Source organism: Anopheles funestus, chromosome 2RL (genome assembly GCF_943734845.2).
Source record: "Anopheles funestus chromosome 2RL, idAnoFuneDA-416_04, whole genome shotgun sequence".
In the NCBI taxonomy this organism is placed as follows: domain Eukaryota; kingdom Metazoa; phylum Arthropoda; class Insecta; order Diptera; family Culicidae; genus Anopheles; species Anopheles funestus.
This window is the reverse complement of record NC_064598.1, coordinates 67415517-67437590: the sequence shown is the minus strand read 5'-3', so window position 1 is coordinate 67437590 and position 22074 is coordinate 67415517. Positions and strand designations below refer to the sequence as shown.

Genomic DNA, 22074 nt, shown 5'->3' with positions numbered 1-22074 from the left:
ACGGTATACGATGCATGGGGAACAGGCATTACATTGATCCATTTTGTTCGATGCAATGTTTGTTTTTAATAGTTTTTGCTGTTCGATGGCGCACCTTCATACAATTTTGTTATTTTGGGTTTGTTTCGTTGGGTGAAAAAATGGGTAATGTGAATTAAAATTGGCTATAATTTTTACTAGCTAACCCTGTACTAACATGCTGTGTTGAATTCGAAATTTGACATTTGATCGGCTGAATGAAAACGCTTCCGTACGAAAAATAGGCAGTTTCAGGTAAGTTCCCTTTGTTTATCATGTTCAAAGTTAGTTATTTATTAACACTTTGACAGCCGCACGCTGCGCATTGTTTACTTCGCTGGTCGCCGGCACCGTTTGCGCCGTTCAATGCACGTCTCGCCGGCTTGGTTTGTTATGATCAGTATCTTCTTCGTATATCCGTAAATAATTAACGATTTAAAGCATATTAGCAGTCCGAATTACTTGAATAAAAATATGTTTTGTAATACGGATGTATTACGGAAGATATAACTTTTCGGAAGGAGGCTTTGGTAGCCTAATAACAAAGACGGAAGGTATAACGGAAGAACGGAAGACAAAACGGAAGAACGGAAGAACGGAAGATGTTGCTTGTACAACGATCCAATAACGAATATCTTTATTCAGCATGACAGTTGCGCAGCACACTGTCATGTCCAATGGTCATAATTCACTCTGACATTTCGAAAGCTCTTCACAATGATACCGGTTGCGGACCTGACACTACAGTATATTACAGCTCGGCGATCCTGACTTAGGATTGACCTCAATTCTACTTGACTACATACCTAATCATATTTACGTATTAGTGGCCCACTTCCTAAGCTTATCAACTTCTAGAACGCCATCATAGGCCATTTGTGTATGTTGACATCCCTCAACATCTCTAACGACATAGCGGTCATGAGGAAGAATTTTGTGAATTATATAAGGGCCGCGAAACCTACAGTTAAGCTTTTTGTTGACACCGCTTGTGTCTGTATATTTGATAGCTACTAGATCTCCTACGTTGAATTTAGGAGCTGGCTTGTTCCTATCGGCTAAGTATTGCTCATTTCGATTTTGCGATATTTCGATATTTTCCTGTGCTTCGGAACGGAGACGATTAAGGTCTCGACTAACGTCTTCTGTTTTGGACTCAAGAAATTCACGAGGTACATACAATTGGAGGGGATAGAGGGGAGACTGATGATAAACAAGACCATCTTGCAAGACGAATCCATTAACAGGACCGACTTCGAGTTTTCGTTTTAAAGAGTCAATGGAAGGATCTCTTGATTGAGCTACCTGAAGTTGAAAGTCAAGGTCTAATTCGCTAATTGCACCTACTGCTTCAGTTCGGCTTAATGCATCCACGTGAGCCATAGAAGTCTGATGAGTGAGATTGATCTTCATTTTATGATTTACTAACTGAGTGCATTGAATAGAATCGTCGAGATAATTTTCCTTAATGATTGGTAGGACAATAGCGGATTGCTTTGAAGATAATGTGGGGCCAACATCAGGCTCAATTTCCGATTCATAAACGTCAATAGCAGAAATTTCATTGGTTGCTACATCTAGTGAATCCTGGTTCTGGGTTGCAATTCCCCCCCGAGGGGGCTGCGTAAGAGAGACGTAATTCTTAGAGTACGTAAGACTGACGTTAAACGAAGGGAGTATATCTCTACCTATAATTATTGGCCAGGCCATAGAGTTCTCGGGTAATATAATAAATGAATGATTGAGGATCACCTCCTTAAATTTTATACGGCACGTTACTTGACCACGAGTATAAAGTCGGGAGTTACCAAGGCCACGAAATCGAGAAGGGGCTAACGGAGCCAGGAGTCCAACTGGCACTATGGATTCATTTATAAAACTTACAGAACTACCTGTATCAAATAGAGATTGTATTCCTTTTACTACCACAACCGGTTTTCCTAACTTAAGAAAAGAAACACTCACCTCTTGTAATTCATCTAATGCCAGAGTTTCATTATCATCAGCCGCAATTGGATCCGGATGAGCAGCAGCATTCGCGACCTTCTTTGGGCAATTTTTGTAGTTATGCCCCATCTGGAAACACGTGAAGCATGCCCCCGGTGGTCGGTTGGGGCGAGAACAGGCACTCTTAAGATGTCCAAACTCCGAGCAGTTGTAACATCGAATGATGTTCTGCGTTGCTCCTCGATTGGTCGAAACAGGAACTTTCTCCGGAATTGAAGATGATGTCGTCGTCGGCTTGGGGACTCTTCTGGACCGAATAGTCTCGAATTTCTTAAGCATAGGCTTCAGATCTTCCACGTTGTTTGCCATGAATCGCATCCCAGCAGTAAGAGATGGGCTATCCAGACCATCAAGGATAATGTTGATCAATTCAGGTTCCGGGATGGGGGCTCGGCTGGCAATACGTTGCATATCCAACACATAACGTAAGGCGGTCTCCTTTGGGGAGAGACGACGGGATCGTAAGTGTCGAAGAACGGCTTCAACCGTGGGCGGCACACTCAAGGTTGAGATGAGTTCTTCCTTTAACTGTTCCAGCGTAAGGGCACGAGATGACTGGGCAACGATAGCCGCAGATCCTTTAAGCAGCCGACGAGCATGAACGAATTTATCAGCATCCTTCACACGATGTAGTGAGAAAGTATAATCGAGGTCATCCAACCATTGGATGATACATCTGTCGTCGTCTCCCGTGAAGGGTTCGATTGTTTTATCGAGCTTTAAGTCAGCAATCGGTGGTGGAGCATATTCAGACTGGTGTTCCAAAGCCTGAATCTTACGGCGCAAATCCACTAACTCCAATTGTTGCTGCAATCTGCGAATTTCGTCATCGTAAGTAGCCTGGGTGCATTTGTTAGCCGGGTTACATTCTTTGGCTGCACTATCAACACGCTCCGCTTCGGTAGCGTCCAACATGGCAGCACCGCACTTTACGGGGGTAACACTTGAAGCGTCCAAAATGGCGACATCACGCTTCGCAAGTGTGGCACTCGAGGCGTCCAAAATGGCGACATCACGCTTCGCAAGTGTGGCACTCGAGGCGTCCAAAATGGCGGCATCGCGCTTCACGGGTGTAGCACTCGAAGCGTCCAAAATGGCTGACAGGCACGTGGTAGGAGCATCGGTCAAAGGCGCTTCGGAAGCTGATTCCTCGTCTGGTATCGGAGTGGCGTCAATTCCCATAATTTCAGCAAACAATCTCCGGATCTGGGTAACGGTAGCGGAAGGGGGAACCACAATCCCCGCATCCGACAGAACGCCCAACATTTCATCACGGCTAGGCATGATCTAAACCAAGATGACACAACGGCAGCACGGGGCGAATCCCACTTCTGAGATGTAATACGGATGTATTACGGAAGATATAACTTTTCGGAAGGAGGCTTTGGTAGCCTAATAACAAAGACGGAAGGTATAACGGAAGAACGGAAGACAAAACGGAAGAACGGAAGAACGGAAGATGTTGCTTGTACAACGATCCAATAACGAATATCTTTATTCAGCATGACAGTTGCGCAGCACACTGTCATGTCCAATGGTCATAATTCACTCTGACATTTCGAAAGCTCTTCACAATGATACCGGTTGCGGACCTGACACTACAGTATATTACAGTTTTTTTCATTGCATGGAGCCCAAGGTTTGACCCATTTAAAAAACACAAAAATCCATACTCGCGTCATTACACCACTGTGGTGTGATCGGCTTTCAACCGATGTGTTTACCATCACACCACAGTGGTGTGATCGGCCGTCAAAGTGTTAATTGTTTTCTTGTTCGCTATAAACGCAAAGGATTTTCGTGCCAGAACATGCAGAAGAAACGGAATGGAAGCTCTGTCGATTTGTTGGAACATTTCAAACCATCACAAGAAGCGGATCTTGCAATTCATGTAAAAAAGATAGAAGAATTGAAGCTATGGCTTGCTGAAGCGCGGAAGTCACACCCCGCGACACAATTCCTTCTACTCACGGGACCATCCGGAAGCGGGAAAAGCATTTGCATTAAAACGCTTGCACAAGCGATGAAATACGACACCAGCGAATGGATAACACCCGTGGATGTTGATCTTTTCTTTGACGATAGATTCGATTTCGAGGATCGCGAAGAAAAGAAAAGTCGTCGCCCACAGAAGGCACTGTTTGATGATTTCCTGTACAAAACATCACGGTACTGTTCTCTGTTTGGCAACGCGGGCGAAAGTGGTAAGCTGCTGCTCGTGAAGGATTTTCCCAACTCGATGCTTCGGTCGCCGGAAGAGTTTCACCAATCACTGGAACGATATCGGGACAGCAGCACGGACCCTATCGTTTTCATTGCAACAGATACTGCTAGCAAATCACTCGATGTCGCATACAATCTGTTCCCGCCGCATATTATGCGGGATTTTCAGATACACCAGATTAAATTCAACGCTGTTTCTGCCTCTTTGCTGAAGAAAGCAATCAAACGTATAAGCGCCATTATAAAGGCAGATAAAGCTGTATCGAAGCTGTATCAAGCAGTACCATCTAAGGTGGTGGAGGAAGACATCATATGTTCGTCTCAAGGAGATTTAAGAAATTGCTGTCTAAACTATTTATTTACCTGTATGAAGTCTGAAACCGGGGCATGTCCCAAGCGTTTGTGTATTGATAATGATGCCAGTTGGAGCAGCAGCAGCAGCAGCGGCAAAAAAGCAAAGTCAAGTAGTACTACTTTGAAAAAGTCCGCCAAACCGCTAGGGTTGAACGAAAACTTAACAATCATGCATGGACTTGGGCGCATCTTCCATCCAAAATGTGAGTAAACAAAGGTAAAACTATGCGCGAAAGCAATAATTTTTTAAAACGTCCATTTGATTTGTTACAGTTGTTAAACAAGGGGAAAATATGAGATTCTTACATTCCCCCGAGAGCATAGCGGAATGTTTTTTGTCCCAACCATCGAGCATCGTGTCACTGCTGCATTCTAACTACGTAACCAGATGTACGGATATTCAAAACGTGTGCAGGGCATCCGATACGCTTACCGTAGTGGATGGTATCATGAACGAGTTCAGAGTATGGGAGAGTTTCATTTCATGCTTTGCTTTGGTTTGGAAACTATTCGATATTTAATAAAATGGTGCTTCCTTTTCTAGAGCGACCAACTGGCAGTGTACGGACTACACATTGCTGTACGCAGCATGATGGTGAATAATGAGCAAACCGCGCACGGATTTCAACCAATTAGAAAGAAAATTAAAGTCCAGATCCATGAAAGGTATGCGTTAAGCTGTTGGTGATGCATTATAGCATAAATTAACGGCGATTGTTTATAATTCCAGTACTAAATCTTACGAAGAGCAGCTTAAAACGCTTGGACTGATATTGCGGCCGGTTCCGGTGCGGTTATTAGCCACGGAGTACAAAGGTTACGTGTCTATCATTCGGAAACCGGCATTGAATAAAACTCATGAAGATGCTGGTACTCTTAAATAATATATCTAAAACATGTACATAATCGCACATAATAAACTGCGAAGAGAAGGTAAAGCGCATCTTGGATATGTATATGAACAAATTTTCAAAAATATATTCCTTAAATTCATTTATCTTGGTCCATCATTTATTCGATTCCGATATCATGAGAATCTCAAAATAGAAAAGAAGAACAGAGGACGAACAAAAGGTAAGTAAAAGGTGACGATTAAAGTTAAATTCACAGTTTTTATTCAACCAAGCAAACGTTGATACAGGTTTGCAACGGTTACCATATTGAATACGTTTCCGTTACCATGGCAACCATCATCATGGATTGGCAATTTTTCATATCTAGATCGGTTCTTTCGTAAGCGTAGCATGCCAGTTTCAGTTTGGCTTTCGGAACGTGCAGTCGTGTAACAGGTGTGTGCTGGTTATAGTGTCGCTATGTATCTGAAAGAGGTAAGCAATTTTATTAAGTATGCAAATGATCAGTTGTACAAATAGTTCTTAAATGCTAATACAATACCTATACACTTTAGATAAGAATCAGTGGCTTTAAAAGCTACACACATGAAACTGTTGTAGAACAGCTCCATCCAAAGCATAACGTTGTGGTGGGAAGAAATGGTTCGGGAAAGAGTAATTTCTTCTGTGGTAAGTTTAAAGTTAATTAGCTATGAGATAAATCCTCACCCCATTTCAGTTGCACCTACGCACATCGTTTAGTGGAAAAGAGCAGAAACAAAGATGTTAAAATTTTCAGTACTAGCACAACCATAGTGATTCAATCTGTATCTGCATTTTTAGCAATCGAGTTTGTACTTAGCGATGAATATAACAACCTGCGACAGCCAGGACGCGTCGGACTAATTAACAAAGGCACTTCAAAAGCACGTTTGGACGCAGCGTTTGTTGAGCTTGTTTTCGAAAAGGCACCAATTTCTTCGGTAAGTTGTTTTACACAATGCACATTCGTACATAGATTCGTAGTTCAACGCCATTACGTTTTTTTAAACAAAGTGTATGGAGAACCCATAACTATAACCAGAAGGAACATGTGGATAGGATAAATTGATATTCGCAACCGGTTATGGATGTTTGTGTGGGTTTGTGCTTTGATTTTGTGTGGATAAATAGATATGTGTCTTACTATTCACTGATTACAATAGATTGAAACAATGATTCGGAACTCAGATCCTCACAAGTCTGGATAATAGTTGTAATTTTAGTAATACATATTCATTTGGCAGGAAGGTGTAGTGTTTCAGATCTGTTGAATATGAAAATGCTGTTTACTACCGCAGAAGGTTATGTCCTGATTCACAAAGCAGTAGAAAAGGGAAGACGAATTTTAGTCCTGTGTAAAAGAAACATAAGAATGACGGTTGCAAAATGGCAAAATTTGTTTGAAAAAATTTAAACACATAACATTTTATTGGTTAAAATTCGTAAAACCGCAAGCATCGTATCCAATTCATGGCAAATAATTACATAAATTAGTAAGAAGAAAGTATGCAATACATTTTAACATGAACATATTTTTTTTATTTTCCAGGGAAACAAATCTTCGGAAATGAATGAAGTACGAATTCGTCGCACCATTTCAGCTACTAAGGATCAATATAAACTTAATGGACGCATTGCAACACGCAAAGAAGTTGTGGCAATGCTTGATTCGATTGGTTTGTCATCCTGCAACCCGTACTACATAGTTCAACAGGGAAAAATTAATCAGCTCGCAACGGCCCGTCCTGTTGAACTGCTGCAAGTGTTTTTCGAGATTGGTGGCATACGGGTGTATGATGAGAAACTCAAGGAAATTTTAAAACTCAAACAGGATGCTGATACATGTTTGAAACAAACACGCATCGAGTACGCTTCGCTTAATGAAAATTTTAAGTTTTTGTCTAAGGAACGAAAAGAACAGGAAAAATTTGAGCAACTAGAAAAAAAACAACGCGGGCTTAATATGCTCATGCTCGAAAAAAAGCATTCCGATTCTGTTGCTGCGCTCCAACATCTGGAACAAAATGAGAAATCGTGGGAGGAAAAGCAGCGCCTATATGTACTACAAAAATTAGAAGCAGTGGAGAATATAAACGTTTTAAAAACGAATCGTAAAGAAAATAAGATCGCACTTACAAACGCGCTGTCCAAACATTCTCGTCTAAATGAAGACAATCTTTACCTGCAGAAGCAAAAAGCCCAAATAGAGCTCCAAATCAAAGATATGGAACATAAACTGGCTAGCGAAAGCAACGATCAAAAAAGCAAACAAACACAGCTAGAGAAACTGAGAGACGAAATAGAACAGGCGCAGCAAGGTTTAAAAAATATTTCGGATGATCTAAAATTAGCACAAGAACGCAGAGATGAATTTAATAGCCGATTATTGAAAAAGGTGGAAACACGGAGCGAGCTAATAGATAAGCAACGCCGTGGAATACAATTTTCCAATCAAAAAGAACGCGACCATTTTCTTAAAAATGAGATTGATTATATCATGAAGCAGATCACTCAACAACAGGAAAGTTTAAAAGAAACAACAAAAGAACACAATATTGCTATGGAGTATCTGGAAAATGAAAAACAAAATGGTATTCAGGAGCAGGAAGCGCTAACATTGCTGATGAAGAAGGAACATACGTATGGCGAACATCTCATACAGATAAAAAGGCGGCTGCAAGAGAGTAAGAATCTGCTGGACGAACAATTAGCCGAAGAAATTAAAATCAAGGAAAATTTGCAGTATTGCAAAGTGCAAAATTCAGAACAGACTCAAAAGATAAAAAAGCAAATTGGAACGGGTGCTTATCAAGGATTGCAGTCAGTCAGCAAAATATTAGATATGCTTAGATCACAAGGAGGCCAGTGTCATCCAGTAGTTAAAGGTTACTATGGTCAACTTATGGAAAATTTCAATTGTGAAGAGGCAATCTATCGAGCAGTCGAAACAGTAGCGGGAAGCAAATTGAATTACCACATCGTAGAATCAGATACGGTCGCAAATGAGATCATTGCGTTGTGCAATAAGAATAAGTTACCGGGAGAATTCAATTTTTTGCCTTTAAATCGTTTAAAAGCGACACAGCAAGTGTATCCCAAAGAAAATGCGATGCAGCCTTTGATTTCCTTGCTACAGTTTGAACCCAAATACGAGCTCGCTTTCCAACATATCTTTGGAAAAACGCTGCTGTGCGATGGGTTGGAAATAGCGGCTACGGCTAACAAGCAGTACAAGCTGTCCTGTGTCACCAGAGAAGGCGACATAGTCACTAGCGGCACCATTACAGGAGGTTATCGTGCGCCTAGCTCATCAAAGATTCGCCAATTGATGCATATGCGCGATATAGGTCAAACTATTACTGACCTGGAACGTGACTTAAACTCCACATGGAAACACATAAAGAAGCTGCAAACATTAATGAGAAACGATGAAATTCTGCAAACACTAGAGGAAACGAAGCTTCAAAAACTGCTGCAACGCATGGAAAACATACAAAGTAAAGTGCGTGCGTTTCCAGAACGATGCCGCAAATTGGAAGAGAAATGCGAGGAGAAAGAACGCAAAATTCGTACACTTACAACTGAACTAGAAATTCTAGCGACAAAAAAGGACAGCCTCAAGCGAGAACTTTCTACTAAGTTTATCTGTGTGGTTTCTCAAGAGGATGAACAAATTATCGCGCAACTAGACCAAGAAATAAGAATTATAAAACAGCAGCAGCACGAAGCATTTAATGCAGAATTGCATGTGCAGAAACAAAAGCACAAGCTGGAGAACAAATTGAATTCGAAACTGATTCCCACACGTGACGCACTTACCGCTTTGCTAAAGAGTTTGGACTGTACTACGCTTACGCAGCAAATGGAATTGTATCAACAGCAGCAACAGACATTGACCAATAAAATCAATTCTCTCGTTCAGGATATCAATACTATTGATAGACAGTAAGATTATTAACATTGAGCATATCTAGAAAATGGAATTATTTAATTAATGCTATGCTTTTCTTTGCAGAGTGTGTGAAATCAGAAACAAGGATAAAAAGATCGCCGAAGAGCTGGAGTGTTGGAATCAACAGTTGAGACAGGCCGAGGAAAGAATTGAAATTAAAGATACTAATCAGGTTGCGTTTGAAACGCGCAAATGCAGTCTGGAACAAGAAATTCGTCAGTACGCTGAGCAGATCAATGCGTTGGGTGTTTTACCAGCAATTGATCCAGTTTTCCAGAAAATGCCACTACCGAAGGTGCGTGAATCGGTAGTATCCCTCGCTATGAATGGTATAATGTTTTTTTTTCATTTATACAGTTGATGAAGGAACTTGAGCAGACAAACAAGCAGATTAGCAAGTTCAGCTCCGTCAACAAAGCAGCGGTTGACGAACACACGAGAGTGGCACAATCTTTAAAAGGATTGGATAGAAAATTAAAGGAAACTGAGGATGCACGGGCACTGCATGAATCCAGTATTCAGCAACTGCGAGCGCAGCGTGTCGACTGCATTGAAAATATTTTCACTAAAGTGAATGCAAACTTTAGCGAAATATTTTCAAAGTTCTATCCCGCCGGCTGCGCAAGATTGATCCTGCAAACAACCGAGAACGAAAGCAAGGGGGACGCGAATGAGGATGTTCTGGATCGCTACGTAGGACTTGGATTGCAGGTGTCGTTTATGGAGAGCGAAGGGTTCTTAAACGGTGTGAATGCTTTATCGGGTGGCCAGAAAACTTTGGTGGCAATCACACTAATACTGGCGATGCAAAGGTATAATCCAGCCCCATTTTACTTGTTTGATGAAATGGATCAGGCGTTGGACAGCTCGCATCGTCGGGTGATTGCCGACGAAATTCGTAAGTTGAGCGAAAGCTCGCAATTCATTACGATTACTTTCCGGCGAGAATTGCTGGAACATGCCCACAAGCATTTTGGTGTGCGATACCAAAATAATATTAGCCATATCGGTCCGGTGTCGAAACAACAAGCATTGGACTTTGTGACCGATGCTACTATTCGAGAGTAATTTTTTTATATTTTAATAATCCAGGGATGTGCGGTGGTTGAGATTATTATTAATGATAACTACAATACTTGTAACCATGTAATACGATTATTACAACATTTCTTGACACTACATACTGATACTAAAACAAATAATCTACCGAAGTTACTTCATTTTACTAAATGCTAATGTCTGTGTTGAGCTTAAAATCAACAAATCCCGATTTGCGTTCGCGACGATTGTTAACATTTTGTCATATAATTTACATTTTAGTTTGGTGAAGTATTATGAACCGAATATTCGAACTTTTGTCCCGTAGAACATGCCGGGTATCAATATCAACATACCTTCTCGTTCTGTCTTATGAACAATCAAACCTGCCAAAGCGAGGAAGCATGTTGGTTTGGCTGGTCGGGATGCCGTTCATGACATTCCGTGCGCTGTCAGTTTGACATAGAAATAAAAAAAAAAACAATAAAAAAACATTGACTAAACTTTGTGGCCTCTAGCTGATTTGCTGCAGTATATTTAATCCAATTTAGATGAAATTGCAATACTAACGTCTGTGAACTTGTTCGAAGCAACATCTCCAACACAAACATGATAGAGAATCTATCGAAGAAACGTATGGTGTTTGGAATTAGCTGCCTTATTTTGTAAGTGTTTAGTCACGAGCTGCATGCATATCGATGCTAACACTCCTACCAATTCCATACATGTTTCCAACCTACTTGCCTCAACACTAGACTAACCATAGTTGTACTGATCATCGAATCCAAATGGATGAAGGCAGGCTCTCGTCGGCAGGAGTTTGTGATTGAAAATAATTCCACCTGTTGGCAGCGCGAAACGTACGAGGTGATCAAGGATTGTCATCCGTGCACTGCATTTGAGATTGCGAGCAAATCCCAGGGTGTTTGTGTACATACCCACAACAAAGAAGTGCTGAAGTGCATTGGCGGAGAAATCGTTACCAGAAGGTAAGCCTGATTGTAACATAAGATTGGCAATGTACGAAATATTCCTTTACTCCTCTTTGCAGTTGTGATCGAGTTGCGTGGCTGGATGAACGTCATTACTGGTCGTTCCAAATTTCATTAGCTATCATCGGTACGCTATCGGCAGCAATATCGTTTCTACGACAGAAAACGCTTAATCGACGAACTATTTTAAAAATCCAGCGTGAACTAGGCGCATAAGCATAATTGTGCATCTGTTCGTTTGCTACCTTCAAAACAATGATGAAGCTCTACCTCAAGTACTATCAAATAGCTCATGAGCCTGTAATTGACTGTCCTCACCAACCAAGTTCTCTACACTATCTAGATGTCCCCTTGGAAAGCTACATCGTATTAGTGTTATATCGCTATCTAGAAATTGAGCAATCGAACGTTGTGGTACATTTTGTGCAATGCAAAGCAACTTCAAACGTTTTACGTGTAGCATTTCCTAGTTCGAAACTGCATCAGTCAGTATTTTTCACTGACGACAAGCCGTTTCCGAACGATCCGGCTCTGTTTTGCCAGTTGCCCTCGATCTCCGTCGAGCGAATCGGTACGATCGTGTCCGGACTCTGCGGTGTATGTCGTCGTTTAACGAAGGAGCACATTTTGGCATCGGCAGGATCTAAAGTATTGCTAGGTTTTAAGGGAAATACGCTAGTAGCACCTGCGGATGCCTCCCTCTGGACAAAGTTTTGTGAAGTCGATATAATACGGTGCGTGGAAGAATTGCTAACATTCGGTGCAAAAGACACACTTCCGATTGAGCTGGGGCAGTTTGAAAGCCATCTACTGCAACCGTTGAAATCGCACAACATTTACAAACTGATCAATCTTGTCAACAATGTGCGGATATCCTCGGACGAAGAACATCGGAAGTTGGAAGGCGTTGATCAGCGGTTTGATTTCCACGCTAACCACAAGTTTGCGGAAGGATACGAGAAAACACTAGCCGACCTAATACTGTTTATATGTTTCGACGTGATTCATCGCCGACTAACGAAGGATTTTTTGCGCGCAAAGTTGCCTAACATAAGCGATTGGCTGAAGCGCGTTGCCAAAGACGACGATGGTAAACTGAATCGAGTGTGCAACGAAGTGATGCCTACTGTGACTGATGATTCCGCACTACGTCCGATACCTTGCTCAATAATGACTGCACAGCAGATTATCGTTCCGCAGGAATTTAGTCTGTACAAATCGGACACAAAAAAGCTAAATCTAAAGGGAGATCAAATATTAACGACAAACCAAACCGAGGTGCTAGAGATTCTTCGTAAAGTAAGTCGTATTCCTACCGACATTGGCAGCACGGTAAACGATTGGCAGTCAAATCTATTCAACTGGGACACGGTGCCGATGGATGCCAGACCAGAAGGAGGAAAGCTGCCACCCGCTCGCGTACTCCGAAAGCGCCATCAGTTGGAAAGTTTAGTGAATGAAGTAGTGCAGCTGGCCAACGATGGGACAAAAACTATTGTAGACTTTTGCTCCGGAACCGGACACCTCGGTATACTGCTTGCGTACCTTTTGCCGCACTGCACGGTTTATTTGTTAGAAAACAAAGAAGAATCACAACAACGTGCAATGGAACGCGTAGAGCGGCTTGCCCTGCGCAATGTTGTGTTTTTTCAGTGCAACTTGGATTACTTTACGGCTCGCTTTGATATCGGCGTATCGTTGCATGCTTGTGGCGTGGCAACTGACATCGTGCTGGAGAAATGCTTCGCACAGCGAGCACACTTTGTTAGCTGTCCCTGCTGTTACGGGAAGCTGTACAATATCGAACAGGTGACCTACCCAAGAAGCACTCTTTTCCGTGAGTCCGAGTTGCTGTTGAAAGAATACTTTTGCATTGCGCACTGTGCCGACCAAACACATGATCTGGCAAGTGATAGGACGAATGTGGCGAAATCTCTCCAGGGGTTTTACTGCATGGATGTGATCGATCGTGACCGAGCACTGCGTGCCGAAGAGCTTGGATATGGTGTACTGCGAAAGCGTCTGAAGGATGAAACCTGCACACCGAAGAACCGGCTGTTGATTGGCATCTATGGCGGGTGAGGGAACATGTGATTGGTTATGGACTGTACGGTACGTTAGTGAAACAAATAAAGCGTTTGAATAGAGAACCGTGTGAGTGCGTTTTTTTCGATTGATTTGACTAACTATTCGAATCCATTCGAAGGAATATTTTGAACGTTTGATTCCTAAACGAAGATGTAATTTCAGATTGCTGATTTTAAGTAACATGCTGTGCAAAGTGAGGCAAAAAGTGAATTTGTGGATAATTTGGAATAAACTTTAGCGTGTTTTAACAAAAATAAATTGATTGTACATCACGCTTTCGTAAACCCGCTATAATATGCATTTGGTCCATAAAGTTTTTAAACGTATTTTTGAAATGGTAGCAACAAGCGCAGCGGCGGCTTGAACCGTGTTCTCTACTATCAAACTCCAATCCAATATGGTGGATTGCGCGAACATTTTCGTGTGCCAACCTTGCACTATCGACTGCTTTCGCTTCACTCGTATTTCTCGTTTGTTTTCGAGTGGACGTGTTGTTGGGACCGTCGTCAATTGTTTTGTTATTTGTTGTTCATTTTCTGGTATAGTGAAATTGATGAAATATTGTAATTGTTAAAGCCATTTTTTACGATAAAAAAACAGACTGTGCAATAGTGATATATTAATTGAAACTACCTATTAGCAAAGGTAATTCGACCCACTACATTGGTATAATTCCTCGTCTCTTTTGCCTTTTTTTTGCCAAATTGCTATGCTATCTGCATCTTGATGAGCTACAAGAAAACGACAATTGTAGTGACTTGCAAATGTACAACTTTGCCCTGTTGTTTTGTTGCCGGTTATTTAATGTTATCAGTTAAGATAAGTCGCTGATTTATTTATTGTTCTTGTTTGCACGACATTATCAGTGCCGTAAGCCACTGTGCGTTGAAAGTGAATTCAAATAACATTTCCAAAGTGAAACGTTGACCGGTTCGGGAGCTGTTATTTCCCTTAGCTTACTTGGATTGTTCTCTGTTCACAGAAGTGGTACTTGATTCGCAGTCACCATGGTTGCACCGAAGGAACCTGCACAAAAACTACGCTATGATGGACGCGTCGTCGTGGTGACCGGAGCAGGCGCTGGATTGGGTCGTGAGTACGCTCTTCTGTTCGGATCGCGCGGTGCAAAGGTCGTCGTGAACGACCTGGGCGGTAATTTCCATGGGCAGGGCAAATCGAACGCAGCGGACAAAGTGGTAGAAGAGATTCGGGCTGCCGGTGGTGTTGCCGTACCAGACTACAATTCGGTCGTCGATGGCGATAAGATCGTCCAGACGGCGCTCGAAAACTTTGGACGAATCGATGTGCTGGTGAACAATGCAGGCATATTGCGCGATCGCAGCCTGGCACGCATTTCCGACGAAGATTGGAATTTGATCCATGATGTGCATCTGAAGGGTAGCTTCCTGACGACGCGAGCGGCCTGGCCGGTGATGAAGAAGCAAAACTATGGACGCATCATTATGACGTCGAGCAATTCGGGAGTTTATGGTAACTTTGGTCAAGCGAACTACAGTGCGGCCAAGCTGGGTTTGGTTGGTTTGGCCAACACTGTAGCTATCGAGGGCGCAAAGAACAATATCCACTGCAACGTGATAGTGCCAACGGCGGCTTCCCGCATGACTGAGGGCATTTTACCGGAGATCCTGTTTAATGAGCTTAGTAAGTGTTGTTTTCTGCGCGGAAAATTTATTATCCAGCCGGTGGTTAACTGAGAAGCGATTTTAATTGGTTTGTTCGTATTTTTCTAGAACCTAAACTGATTGCTCCGGTAGTGGCCTACCTTTGCCACGAATCGTGCGATGATACGGGAGCGATCATCGAAAGTGCGGCCGGCTGGGCTACAAAGGTATACTTTGTGCGCGGCAAAGGATGCGTTTTGCGTAGCGCCATCGATGAAGACGTTTCACCCGAATACGTGGAAAAGGTGTGGAATCGTGTTACGGACATGTCCGAGGCCCGTCGCCTGAACGCAATCGGTGAGGCTAGTCTAAGCCTGGTGGGAATGCTGGAAAAGTTGCGCGATGGCAAAAACAATGAAAACTCTGTCACCGAAACGTTCCGGTACGGGTTTAAGGATGTCATTCTGTACGCACTCGGTGTCGGTGCGACCGTAACGGATCCAACCGATTTGAAGTTCCTGTACGAGAACAATCCGGACTTTAGTGTGTTGCCAACATTTTTCGTCCTGCCCGGGATACTGGCCGTGATGGGATCCAGCTTGACGGCTTCTGCTATCACACATACTACCTTTGACCTGACTAATGTAAGCATACCCATGGAAGGGAAAGCGCCGAAAAAAGGGGTTTGTACAATAATCTATTTTTTATCCCAATTTTAGATTCTTCATGGTGAGCAATACCTGGAACTGTTTGAAGCACCTCCAACGGAGGGCGTTTTAACGACCACTTCGACCGTGCTGGACGTAGTGGATAAAAAATCCGGTGCCCTAGTTATCACTCAGTCCGATTCGTACGACGAGCAGGGCACCCTGATTGCTCGTAATCAAAGCTCGACGTTCGTTGTCGGTGCGGGAAATTTCAACGGGAAAACGAAGGCCGGTCCCGAGGTGAAACCGCTGGTACCGAACCCGAAACGATCCCCGGACGCTTCCGTCGAGGTTCCGACACAGAGGGACCAGGCAGCCGTGTACAGGTTGTCGGGTGATTTGAATCCGATGCATATCGATCCAAGCTTTTCCGCAATCGCCGGATATAAGGTGCCGATTCTGCACGGACTCTGTACGATGGGCGTTTCGGTGAAGGCAGTGTTGAAGCAATTTGGCGGCGATGATCCTGCCCTGTTCCGGGCGGCCAAGGTACGCTTCTCCAAACCGGTGCTACCGGGTCAAACGCTGCGCGTCGACATGTGGAAGGAACCGAACAACCGAGTTTGTTTCCGCACGGTAGTGGTCGAGACGAATGCAGAGGTGCTTTCGGGTAAGTTGAATTTTGCTTATTTTGATTTAAGCACTCTTAAGCTAGTTGTGTTTCTGAGGTGGTAGCTGTGCGTAAAAATGATTGTGCAATGGTCGTGCCGTTAGTCGTTTGCTGCGACTCGTTTTATGATGCACGCGTATGACTTTGGAGGGGATTAATTGCAGTCAGGTCTGGGGTGAAAATATCTACTGTGTGGTACTCACAGTCTAATTACGATAGTCATTTTGTTGCACGGAACCACGACGCACGTTGGTGTTTGCTGTTAGTGGGGACGATTTGAGATTGTGTAAATTTTGGATTTTCATAAAGAAAAAAGGTACGCATATGTCGTTGGTTGTTATAAAAACAATGTGTATCTGTTTGACCGCATGCACAAAACTAGACATGCTGATGAAGATAATTTGTGCTTCTAATTGTATTTATTACATTATTAAGAAAAAAGAAACAGGAAAGAGATTAGAAATGATAGATTTAACTAAATTCGGGTTTGAAACACATTAGGTGATGTAATATGAAAGCGCTGATAAGAATCATGCTGTTTTATCGAATCTCTCGAGTGGGCCGAGACATTCAAACACAGGATTGATTACTGATATAAGTGATAACAGCAACCGGTTATCGAAAAAAGAAAAAATCTACATAACAATTGCTTACAAAAAAATAATTAAATGTGCAATTTCCGGCTGTAAAATACGACATCACTTTTAGTTGCACCCAATGGTTTTCTGTGAGCGAAAATGGGGCGAAATGGTGGGGGGTTTTAAATCTGTCAAGCGAAAAGCCGCCTGTCACAACAAAGATCGCTGCTCCACACGCACATACTGCGACCCTGGGGGAAAAAAGTGTTGTTTCTGGAAGGTGCTTTTCGTGTTCTGCATAATTTATTCCAACTGGAACGTAATATTCGTTGGGTCAAAGCTCAAACTAACGTGTGCTTTACTTGACCGGGTGAGTAATATGCTTTATACAACCTTCTGTTGCAAAGTATAGGTGATGTGTTTTCGAAGAACGGCACACTTCTCACTTTTTTCGCACTTGCTTTTATCATTGAGATAAAGTGTAATGCTTCTGCAAATAAACAGTTGTTGACCTTTATTCCTTCGTCGCTTGATAAGGGACGCAAGTTCGATTAAAAGGGATGAATTGTGCGACCCCTCCAATTCGGAATGGTGCGGGGAGGCACGTTAACACGTTTCATCTTCATTAGGAGAACCGGTAGCAGGGGACGTGTTGTTCTAGTGGAGAAGGATTGATAAAGCAATCAATGGGATTACGCCACGGTTACGCTACACTTTTGTTGGACATTTGCTTTTGTCAAGCCGAAACAAACCGATAAGGCAGGACCATATAGTAAAGCTCCTCCAGGCAATAACTCCCCTCTGGACGGGGGTTATGCGGTACGGTGCGTGATGAGGCATTTATTTAAAGTAGTGACTTTTGACTTAACCACCACGAGAATCGATTGGTGACAAAATCCACACAGTACACACCTATACGTAGCCGGTTAAACCCGATTATCATGCACGAAGGAGGTTGATAAGCGGGAAGCCAATATCAGTGGGAAGTGTACATTGGCAGGCGAGATATCAACACATTCAGTTAGCATACTCAGCTTGCCGTTCGTTGAGTAAGGAGTGATTCGATCGCCATTGTAACACTAACCACTCCTTTGGCGCGTAATCCGTTCCCGTAGGTGCGTACGTGGACTTCAAGCAGATCGTCATCAAACCGAACATGACTGCCGCCGTTGACCTACAGAGCGATGCCGTTTTCGCCGGCATCAAGGACCGTGTGGCTGAGAATGAAGCCAAAGCGAAGGCAATCAATGCGGTGTTCCTGTACAAAATCACCAGCGGTGGCAAGGTGGCCAAGGAGTGGGGTAAGTAGTGGATGTGCATAGCTGAACCGTTCATCAATCCAAACAACGATTGCTAATGGTGTGTCGTTTCTTTTTGCCTTGCAGTACTTGACCTAAAGAACGCGAAAGTCTACGAAGGATCGGTACAGGGCGGCGGCAAAGCCGATACGACCATGACGATAGCCGATGGGGATATGATCGAGCTGGCACTTGGCAAACTGCAGCCCCAGACTGCTTTCATGAAGGGCAAGCTGAAGATCACCGGTAACATTATGCTGGCGCAAAAGTTGGCTCCGTTGCTGAAGACGGAAGCGAAACTGTAAAGCGGCAACTTAACTACACATCCGAGAGCTGCTTTTCTGGTGTGTTGGAGAGTACGGATCGATGGCGATCCGTTGCGTACATACATACATTTCCAAAGTTAAACAATGTTGGTTTTAAAGTGAATACACCACACACACACAAACGTGTACATGTACTCTAGCGAAGGAATTACAATTTGGTCTATGAACGATGAACAGAGCAGTGGAATGGATTTCTTATAGCCACAAAGATTAGATGCTTTACGGCATGACTGGGTATAATTTTATAAATGGTACGAACCCCCCTCCTTTTTTCTTTATTAGTCTGCTCTGATAAGCCATTCGATTGTACCCGTAAAAGGGACTGCAACGAAGGAAGTATTTTCCGTTTCATTTGGTTTGTAATTGTTTTAAACTGGTTTTTCTTATCCGCTAACATGTACTGTACCTTTAACCCTGTTATTATTTAGACTACACACACACACACACACACACATCATGATGGTGGCATGTTAAATCATAAATTCACAAATCCGGGGCTATGGGCAATAAACGGAAGAAAATACATATTTGTACAAAACGAGATACCTTTACACGCTCTTTCGTTGTTGCAAGATGACATGTCGCAAGCGGAAATCGTTTCGAAGATATTCTTCACGGTCAGTGATTTTAATTCGTTGTTTGGAATTTGGCGACTTCATAGCTTATGATCGTAAGTGGTTTCTGTGTTGAACTAGCTGTAACAATATGTTGACTATTTTCAATTAAACCATACTGCAACATGAAACAATTAACATAAGTAGAATGTTTCATGAAAATTTGGAACGTGTTTTACTGTGTATCAAGTTTCAATTGTTACAATAAGGGGCGGTCTGGTAGTATATGTGGTAGAGGGACCAGTTTCACACGCCATCCAGAACGGGACCACGTTAGAGTGAAGTGTATCCTTCGGGAGAAATAATCTGAACAACGACATACACGGCTGATTTAATACGGATAAAGCGAAAACTATTCTCAGACACGGTGTTGAACATGAGTTAGTTACCTTTTCTATGAGTATATGGAAATGGTTGCTTTAACATCTCGCCAAAAATTTTAAGCCATCCAGTTTCATAAAAATGTTTGTTAACATCTGAAGCTTTCTGATTTATTTCTACAATTCCATTAACGAAACAGATAAGGTTCTTGATGCTCGTTTGTTTCATCTGAATGTTTATAAATAATACAAATACATATTAAAGTTCTCTTATTAAAGTTTATAAAATAAAATAATCAAACCTCTTGCCCATCGTGCTCCCTCTTCCCCCAGTATGATTTATAGTGACTATTATTTTTTTAAACTTTCTTAGTAAAAGTTGACTTTCAAAATCTATCTGTATGTGTTTTAGTATTACGTTACACTATTACATTTGTTTGCAAAATTTAATCATTTATCTAATTTATTCTATTGCATTTATATTGTCCTTCGACAGATTGACTTTCGGTTTGGCACATGTTTCGGATTTGAATGTATTACTCCGTACGCGACTATTGAAGGGTAGTTTAAGGTTTTGTGAGATATAATCCCTTTTTGTGACTATTTCTTTTAAGCTGACTTTCGGGAGTGTGGGTTTTTGGGTGTATATACGTTTCTGACTTATTGAATAATATCACAATACCGTCGACGCCCGGCAAAGGAGCAAAGGGTGCGAATGTTCTCTACCTTTATGATACGAGACGTATGAATTCTCCAAACTTGATCCTGGTGTTGGAAAGCTCCCATATTACTTCTAACCTTCCCATAGCAATGGTGCGTAAAAGTGGGCTAAATTCTGCAGGGAACAGACAACAACATGTTCCCATATGTGACAACGCAACGAATCGTCATACAATACATAGCGCAAAATACTGTTTCTGTGGAATACGGGCTGCGGGAATTATGGCTCCCTCCTTGCCCAAGGCGGCCCTCCTCCAATTGCGCGGCGGTCAGGCATGGATCACGTTGTTCAGGTTGATCTCTTCCTTGTGCAACGGTGTACCGATGGTAGCTGCATTTCCGCTGCCAGTATTGATCAGCTTGTGATCGTGATCGGTGTACAGGGAACTCTTCCGTTTCCGTTTGGTCGTGTCAAAGTTGTGACATCCGAACAGGCACTGTAAGAAGGAAGGGGACGAATTAGTTTACAGCTCAAAATCTTGCATCGGAAGAAAAAGCGCACTTACCGTCATAAAGGCTGCAGCACAACCCGCCACTGTACCAGCTAGTACGTCCCACCAATGATGACGATGGTCGGTAATGCGCGATAATGAACAAAATACGGCCCAGCACATGAGAACCATCTGGAACAGCGGTATGGTGAATACTGTCCGTAGCCGAGGTACTCGCTTCTCCAGATACCAGATGAGAAAGATTGCCTCAAACACGGACATGGCGGAATGGCCCGATGGGAAGGATTTGCTAGCATCACGCACGAAGTACAAACTTTCCTCAATGTTGGTGCATGTGTACGAGCTGACGTATCTGTGGGAAGAGGTGGAGTACATTAAAATAGTTTCCAATAGTTACAAATACTTTGCCATATCGGCTTTTGTCATTCGTAAAGAGATGATTGGAAGCTGTTAGTTAGGGTTGCTAGGTGGGTGAGAAGCTCGTAATGCCCCAATATTCACCAAGGTTTGGTGTTAGAGAGACAGGTTTGACAGAGAAACAAAACTGGAGACCATCTGTATATGTATTCAATCCTTTTACCCTTATTTTTATGTTTACGCTGACATCATATGTCTACGACTACTCGAAAAATGATTACTAAAACTTCGATCTTCGGATGGTTCCAATGATGTATGTGGTTTATAAGATAAATCGTTAAATCCTAATTAGAATGTACCCGATTTACAGGGATAGCTATCCTGGTATGGATAAATTAAGCCAAAGAAAGCCAGAACTTTCTCTTGAGGATGTTGTGCCATATAAGTACCAGAAGATATATAGACAGAAGATATACAACTTCTCCACCATCCAAAACATTAGTAACGAAAACTGAAGTTGGGATCATACAAAAGATCTATACTTCCAGTACTCACATCCGTCTCTGCGACAGGGACTCAGCCCAAAAAGTTAACGTATACCTTCTAGCTCTGATCGAGAGTTGAATGTTGTAGAAGAATTTTTGTCCCTTATATCTGTGTTCATTTTATATGTTTTATGAGTTGCACAAAGACCTCACTATTGCGCATCGAATATTAACGCTAGAACCAGTCAGCACCAGCTAGATCAGTCAGCATGGAACGGATCTACATTACTTGCCAAATGACGGTTATATAAAAGTGATGATCATGCTGATAAGTGATCATACCTTATAACTCATCAAACAATGCACCAATCTGGAGTTTAAAATCAAATTTTAACACATCACACATCACGAAGTTATACGTTTAAGATATTAATCGGT

General features: G+C 42.4%; 7 protein-coding genes across 11 annotated transcripts in view; 5 read left to right on the top strand and 2 right to left on the bottom strand.

Annotated features, from left to right (window-relative positions):
• The first annotated feature begins 17 nt into the window (after positions 1-17).
• Positions 18-5597, top strand: LOC125762307 (cell cycle checkpoint protein RAD17). The gene is made up of 5 exons (XM_049424248.1): positions 18-273; positions 3819-4805; positions 4876-5066; positions 5147-5268; positions 5333-5597. The coding sequence occupies exons 2-5, from the start codon at positions 3836-3838 to the stop codon at positions 5484-5486; spliced, it is 1437 nt and encodes a 478-aa protein (XP_049280205.1). The 5' UTR covers positions 18-273; positions 3819-3835; the 3' UTR covers positions 5487-5597.
• LOC125762315 (uncharacterized) lies at positions 624-3222 on the bottom strand. The gene is made up of 2 exons (XM_049424264.1): positions 1984-3222; positions 624-1910 (listed from the first exon to the last, which is right to left on the bottom strand). Exons 1-2 carry the CDS (start codon positions 3205-3207, stop codon positions 1899-1901), a joined length of 1236 nt encoding a protein of 411 aa, XP_049280221.1. The 5' UTR covers positions 3208-3222; the 3' UTR covers positions 624-1898.
• A 248-nt stretch (positions 5598-5845) lies between the features above and the next one.
• LOC125762282 (structural maintenance of chromosomes protein 3-like) lies at positions 5846-10927 on the top strand. 2 transcript variants are annotated; one of them, XM_049424187.1, is made up of 6 exons: positions 5846-5930; positions 6011-6125; positions 6279-6418; positions 7027-9422; positions 9493-9724; positions 9787-10927. In XM_049424187.1, exons 1-6 carry the CDS (start codon positions 5916-5918, stop codon positions 10495-10497), a joined length of 3609 nt encoding a protein of 1202 aa, XP_049280144.1. In that variant the 5' UTR covers positions 5846-5915; the 3' UTR covers positions 10498-10927. The 2 variants fall into 2 exon arrangements, with proteins under 2 accessions (XP_049280144.1, XP_049280145.1); XM_049424188.1 differs by lacking the exons at positions 6011-6125; positions 6279-6418 and having other exon boundaries at positions 5862-5930; positions 9787-10911.
• Positions 10928-10944: 17 nt separating this feature from the next.
• Positions 10945-11675, top strand: LOC125762326 (protein JTB). Its single transcript, XM_049424277.1, has 3 exons — positions 10945-11132; positions 11223-11456; positions 11519-11675. The coding sequence occupies exons 1-3, from the start codon at positions 11077-11079 to the stop codon at positions 11673-11675; spliced, it is 447 nt and encodes a 148-aa protein (XP_049280234.1). The 5' UTR covers positions 10945-11076.
• A 39-nt stretch (positions 11676-11714) lies between these two features.
• LOC125762300 (glutathione S-transferase C-terminal domain-containing protein homolog) lies at positions 11715-13609 on the top strand. The gene has a single exon (XM_049424234.1). It carries the CDS (start codon positions 11715-11717, stop codon positions 13539-13541), a length of 1827 nt encoding a protein of 608 aa, XP_049280191.1. The 3' UTR covers positions 13542-13609.
• Positions 13610-13995: 386 nt separating this feature from the next.
• LOC125762296 (peroxisomal multifunctional enzyme type 2-like) lies at positions 13996-19229 on the top strand. Of its 3 annotated transcripts, XM_049424226.1 has the most exons (6): positions 13996-14192; positions 14530-15209; positions 15299-15813; positions 15889-16486; positions 18180-18365; positions 18450-19229. In XM_049424226.1, the coding sequence occupies exons 2-6, from the start codon at positions 14555-14557 to the stop codon at positions 18665-18667; spliced, it is 2172 nt and encodes a 723-aa protein (XP_049280183.1). In that variant the 5' UTR covers positions 13996-14192; positions 14530-14554; the 3' UTR covers positions 18668-19229. The 3 variants fall into 3 exon arrangements, with proteins under 3 accessions (XP_049280183.1, XP_049280185.1, XP_049280184.1); XM_049424228.1 differs by lacking the exons at positions 13996-14192; positions 14530-15209; positions 15299-15813; positions 15889-16486 and adding an exon at positions 16713-16802; XM_049424227.1 differs by lacking the exons at positions 13996-14192; positions 14530-15209; positions 15299-15813; positions 15889-16486 and adding an exon at positions 17278-17434.
• Positions 19230-19754: 525 nt separating this feature from the next.
• LOC125762319 (putative phosphatidate phosphatase) overlaps positions 19755-22074 on the bottom strand; it is a 43079-nt gene continuing 40759 nt past the window's right edge. For both annotated transcript variants that reach the window (XM_049424271.1, XM_049424270.1), the window contains exons 5-6: positions 20849-21146; positions 19755-20779 (exon numbers count right to left, since the gene is read on the bottom strand). In XM_049424271.1, coding sequence (XP_049280228.1) covers positions 20612-20779; positions 20849-21146 — 466 coding nt within the window. In that variant the 3' untranslated portion in view covers positions 19755-20611. The remainder of the gene's footprint in view (positions 20780-20848; positions 21147-22074) is intronic.

Coding starts and splice junctions, on each gene's coding strand:
- LOC125762315 (XM_049424264.1), bottom strand. CDS start 3,207: ATGGGAATTGACGCCACTCCGATACCAGACGAGGAATCAGCTTCCGAA.
- LOC125762282 (XM_049424187.1), top strand. Junction 6,126..6,278: donor AAAGAGTAATTTCTTCTGTG/GTAAGTTTAAAG, acceptor CTGCATTTTTAG/CAATCGAGTTTGTACTTAGC. Junction 9,725..9,786: donor AGAAAATGCCACTACCGAAG/GTGCGTGAATCG, acceptor TCATTTATACAG/TTGATGAAGGAACTTGAGCA.
- LOC125762326 (XM_049424277.1), top strand. CDS start 11,077: ATGATAGAGAATCTATCGAAGAAACGTATGGTGTTTGGAATTAGCTGC. Junction 11,133..11,222: donor GGAATTAGCTGCCTTATTTT/GTAAGTGTTTAG, acceptor CCTCAACACTAG/ACTAACCATAGTTGTACTGA. Junction 11,457..11,518: donor GGAGAAATCGTTACCAGAAG/GTAAGCCTGATT, acceptor TCCTCTTTGCAG/TTGTGATCGAGTTGCGTGGC.
- LOC125762307 (XM_049424248.1), top strand. CDS start 3,836: ATGCAGAAGAAACGGAATGGAAGCTCTGTCGATTTGTTGGAACATTTC. Junction 4,806..4,875: donor GCGCATCTTCCATCCAAAAT/GTGAGTAAACAA, acceptor GATTTGTTACAG/TTGTTAAACAAGGGGAAAAT. Junction 5,067..5,146: donor GTATCATGAACGAGTTCAGA/GTATGGGAGAGT, acceptor TTCCTTTTCTAG/AGCGACCAACTGGCAGTGTA.
- LOC125762300 (XM_049424234.1), top strand. CDS start 11,715: ATGATGAAGCTCTACCTCAAGTACTATCAAATAGCTCATGAGCCTGTA.
- LOC125762296 (XM_049424226.1), top strand. CDS start 14,555: ATGGTTGCACCGAAGGAACCTGCACAAAAACTACGCTATGATGGACGC. Junction 15,210..15,298: donor GATCCTGTTTAATGAGCTTA/GTAAGTGTTGTT, acceptor GTATTTTTCTAG/AACCTAAACTGATTGCTCCG. Junction 18,366..18,449: donor CAAGGTGGCCAAGGAGTGGG/GTAAGTAGTGGA, acceptor TTTGCCTTGCAG/TACTTGACCTAAAGAACGCG.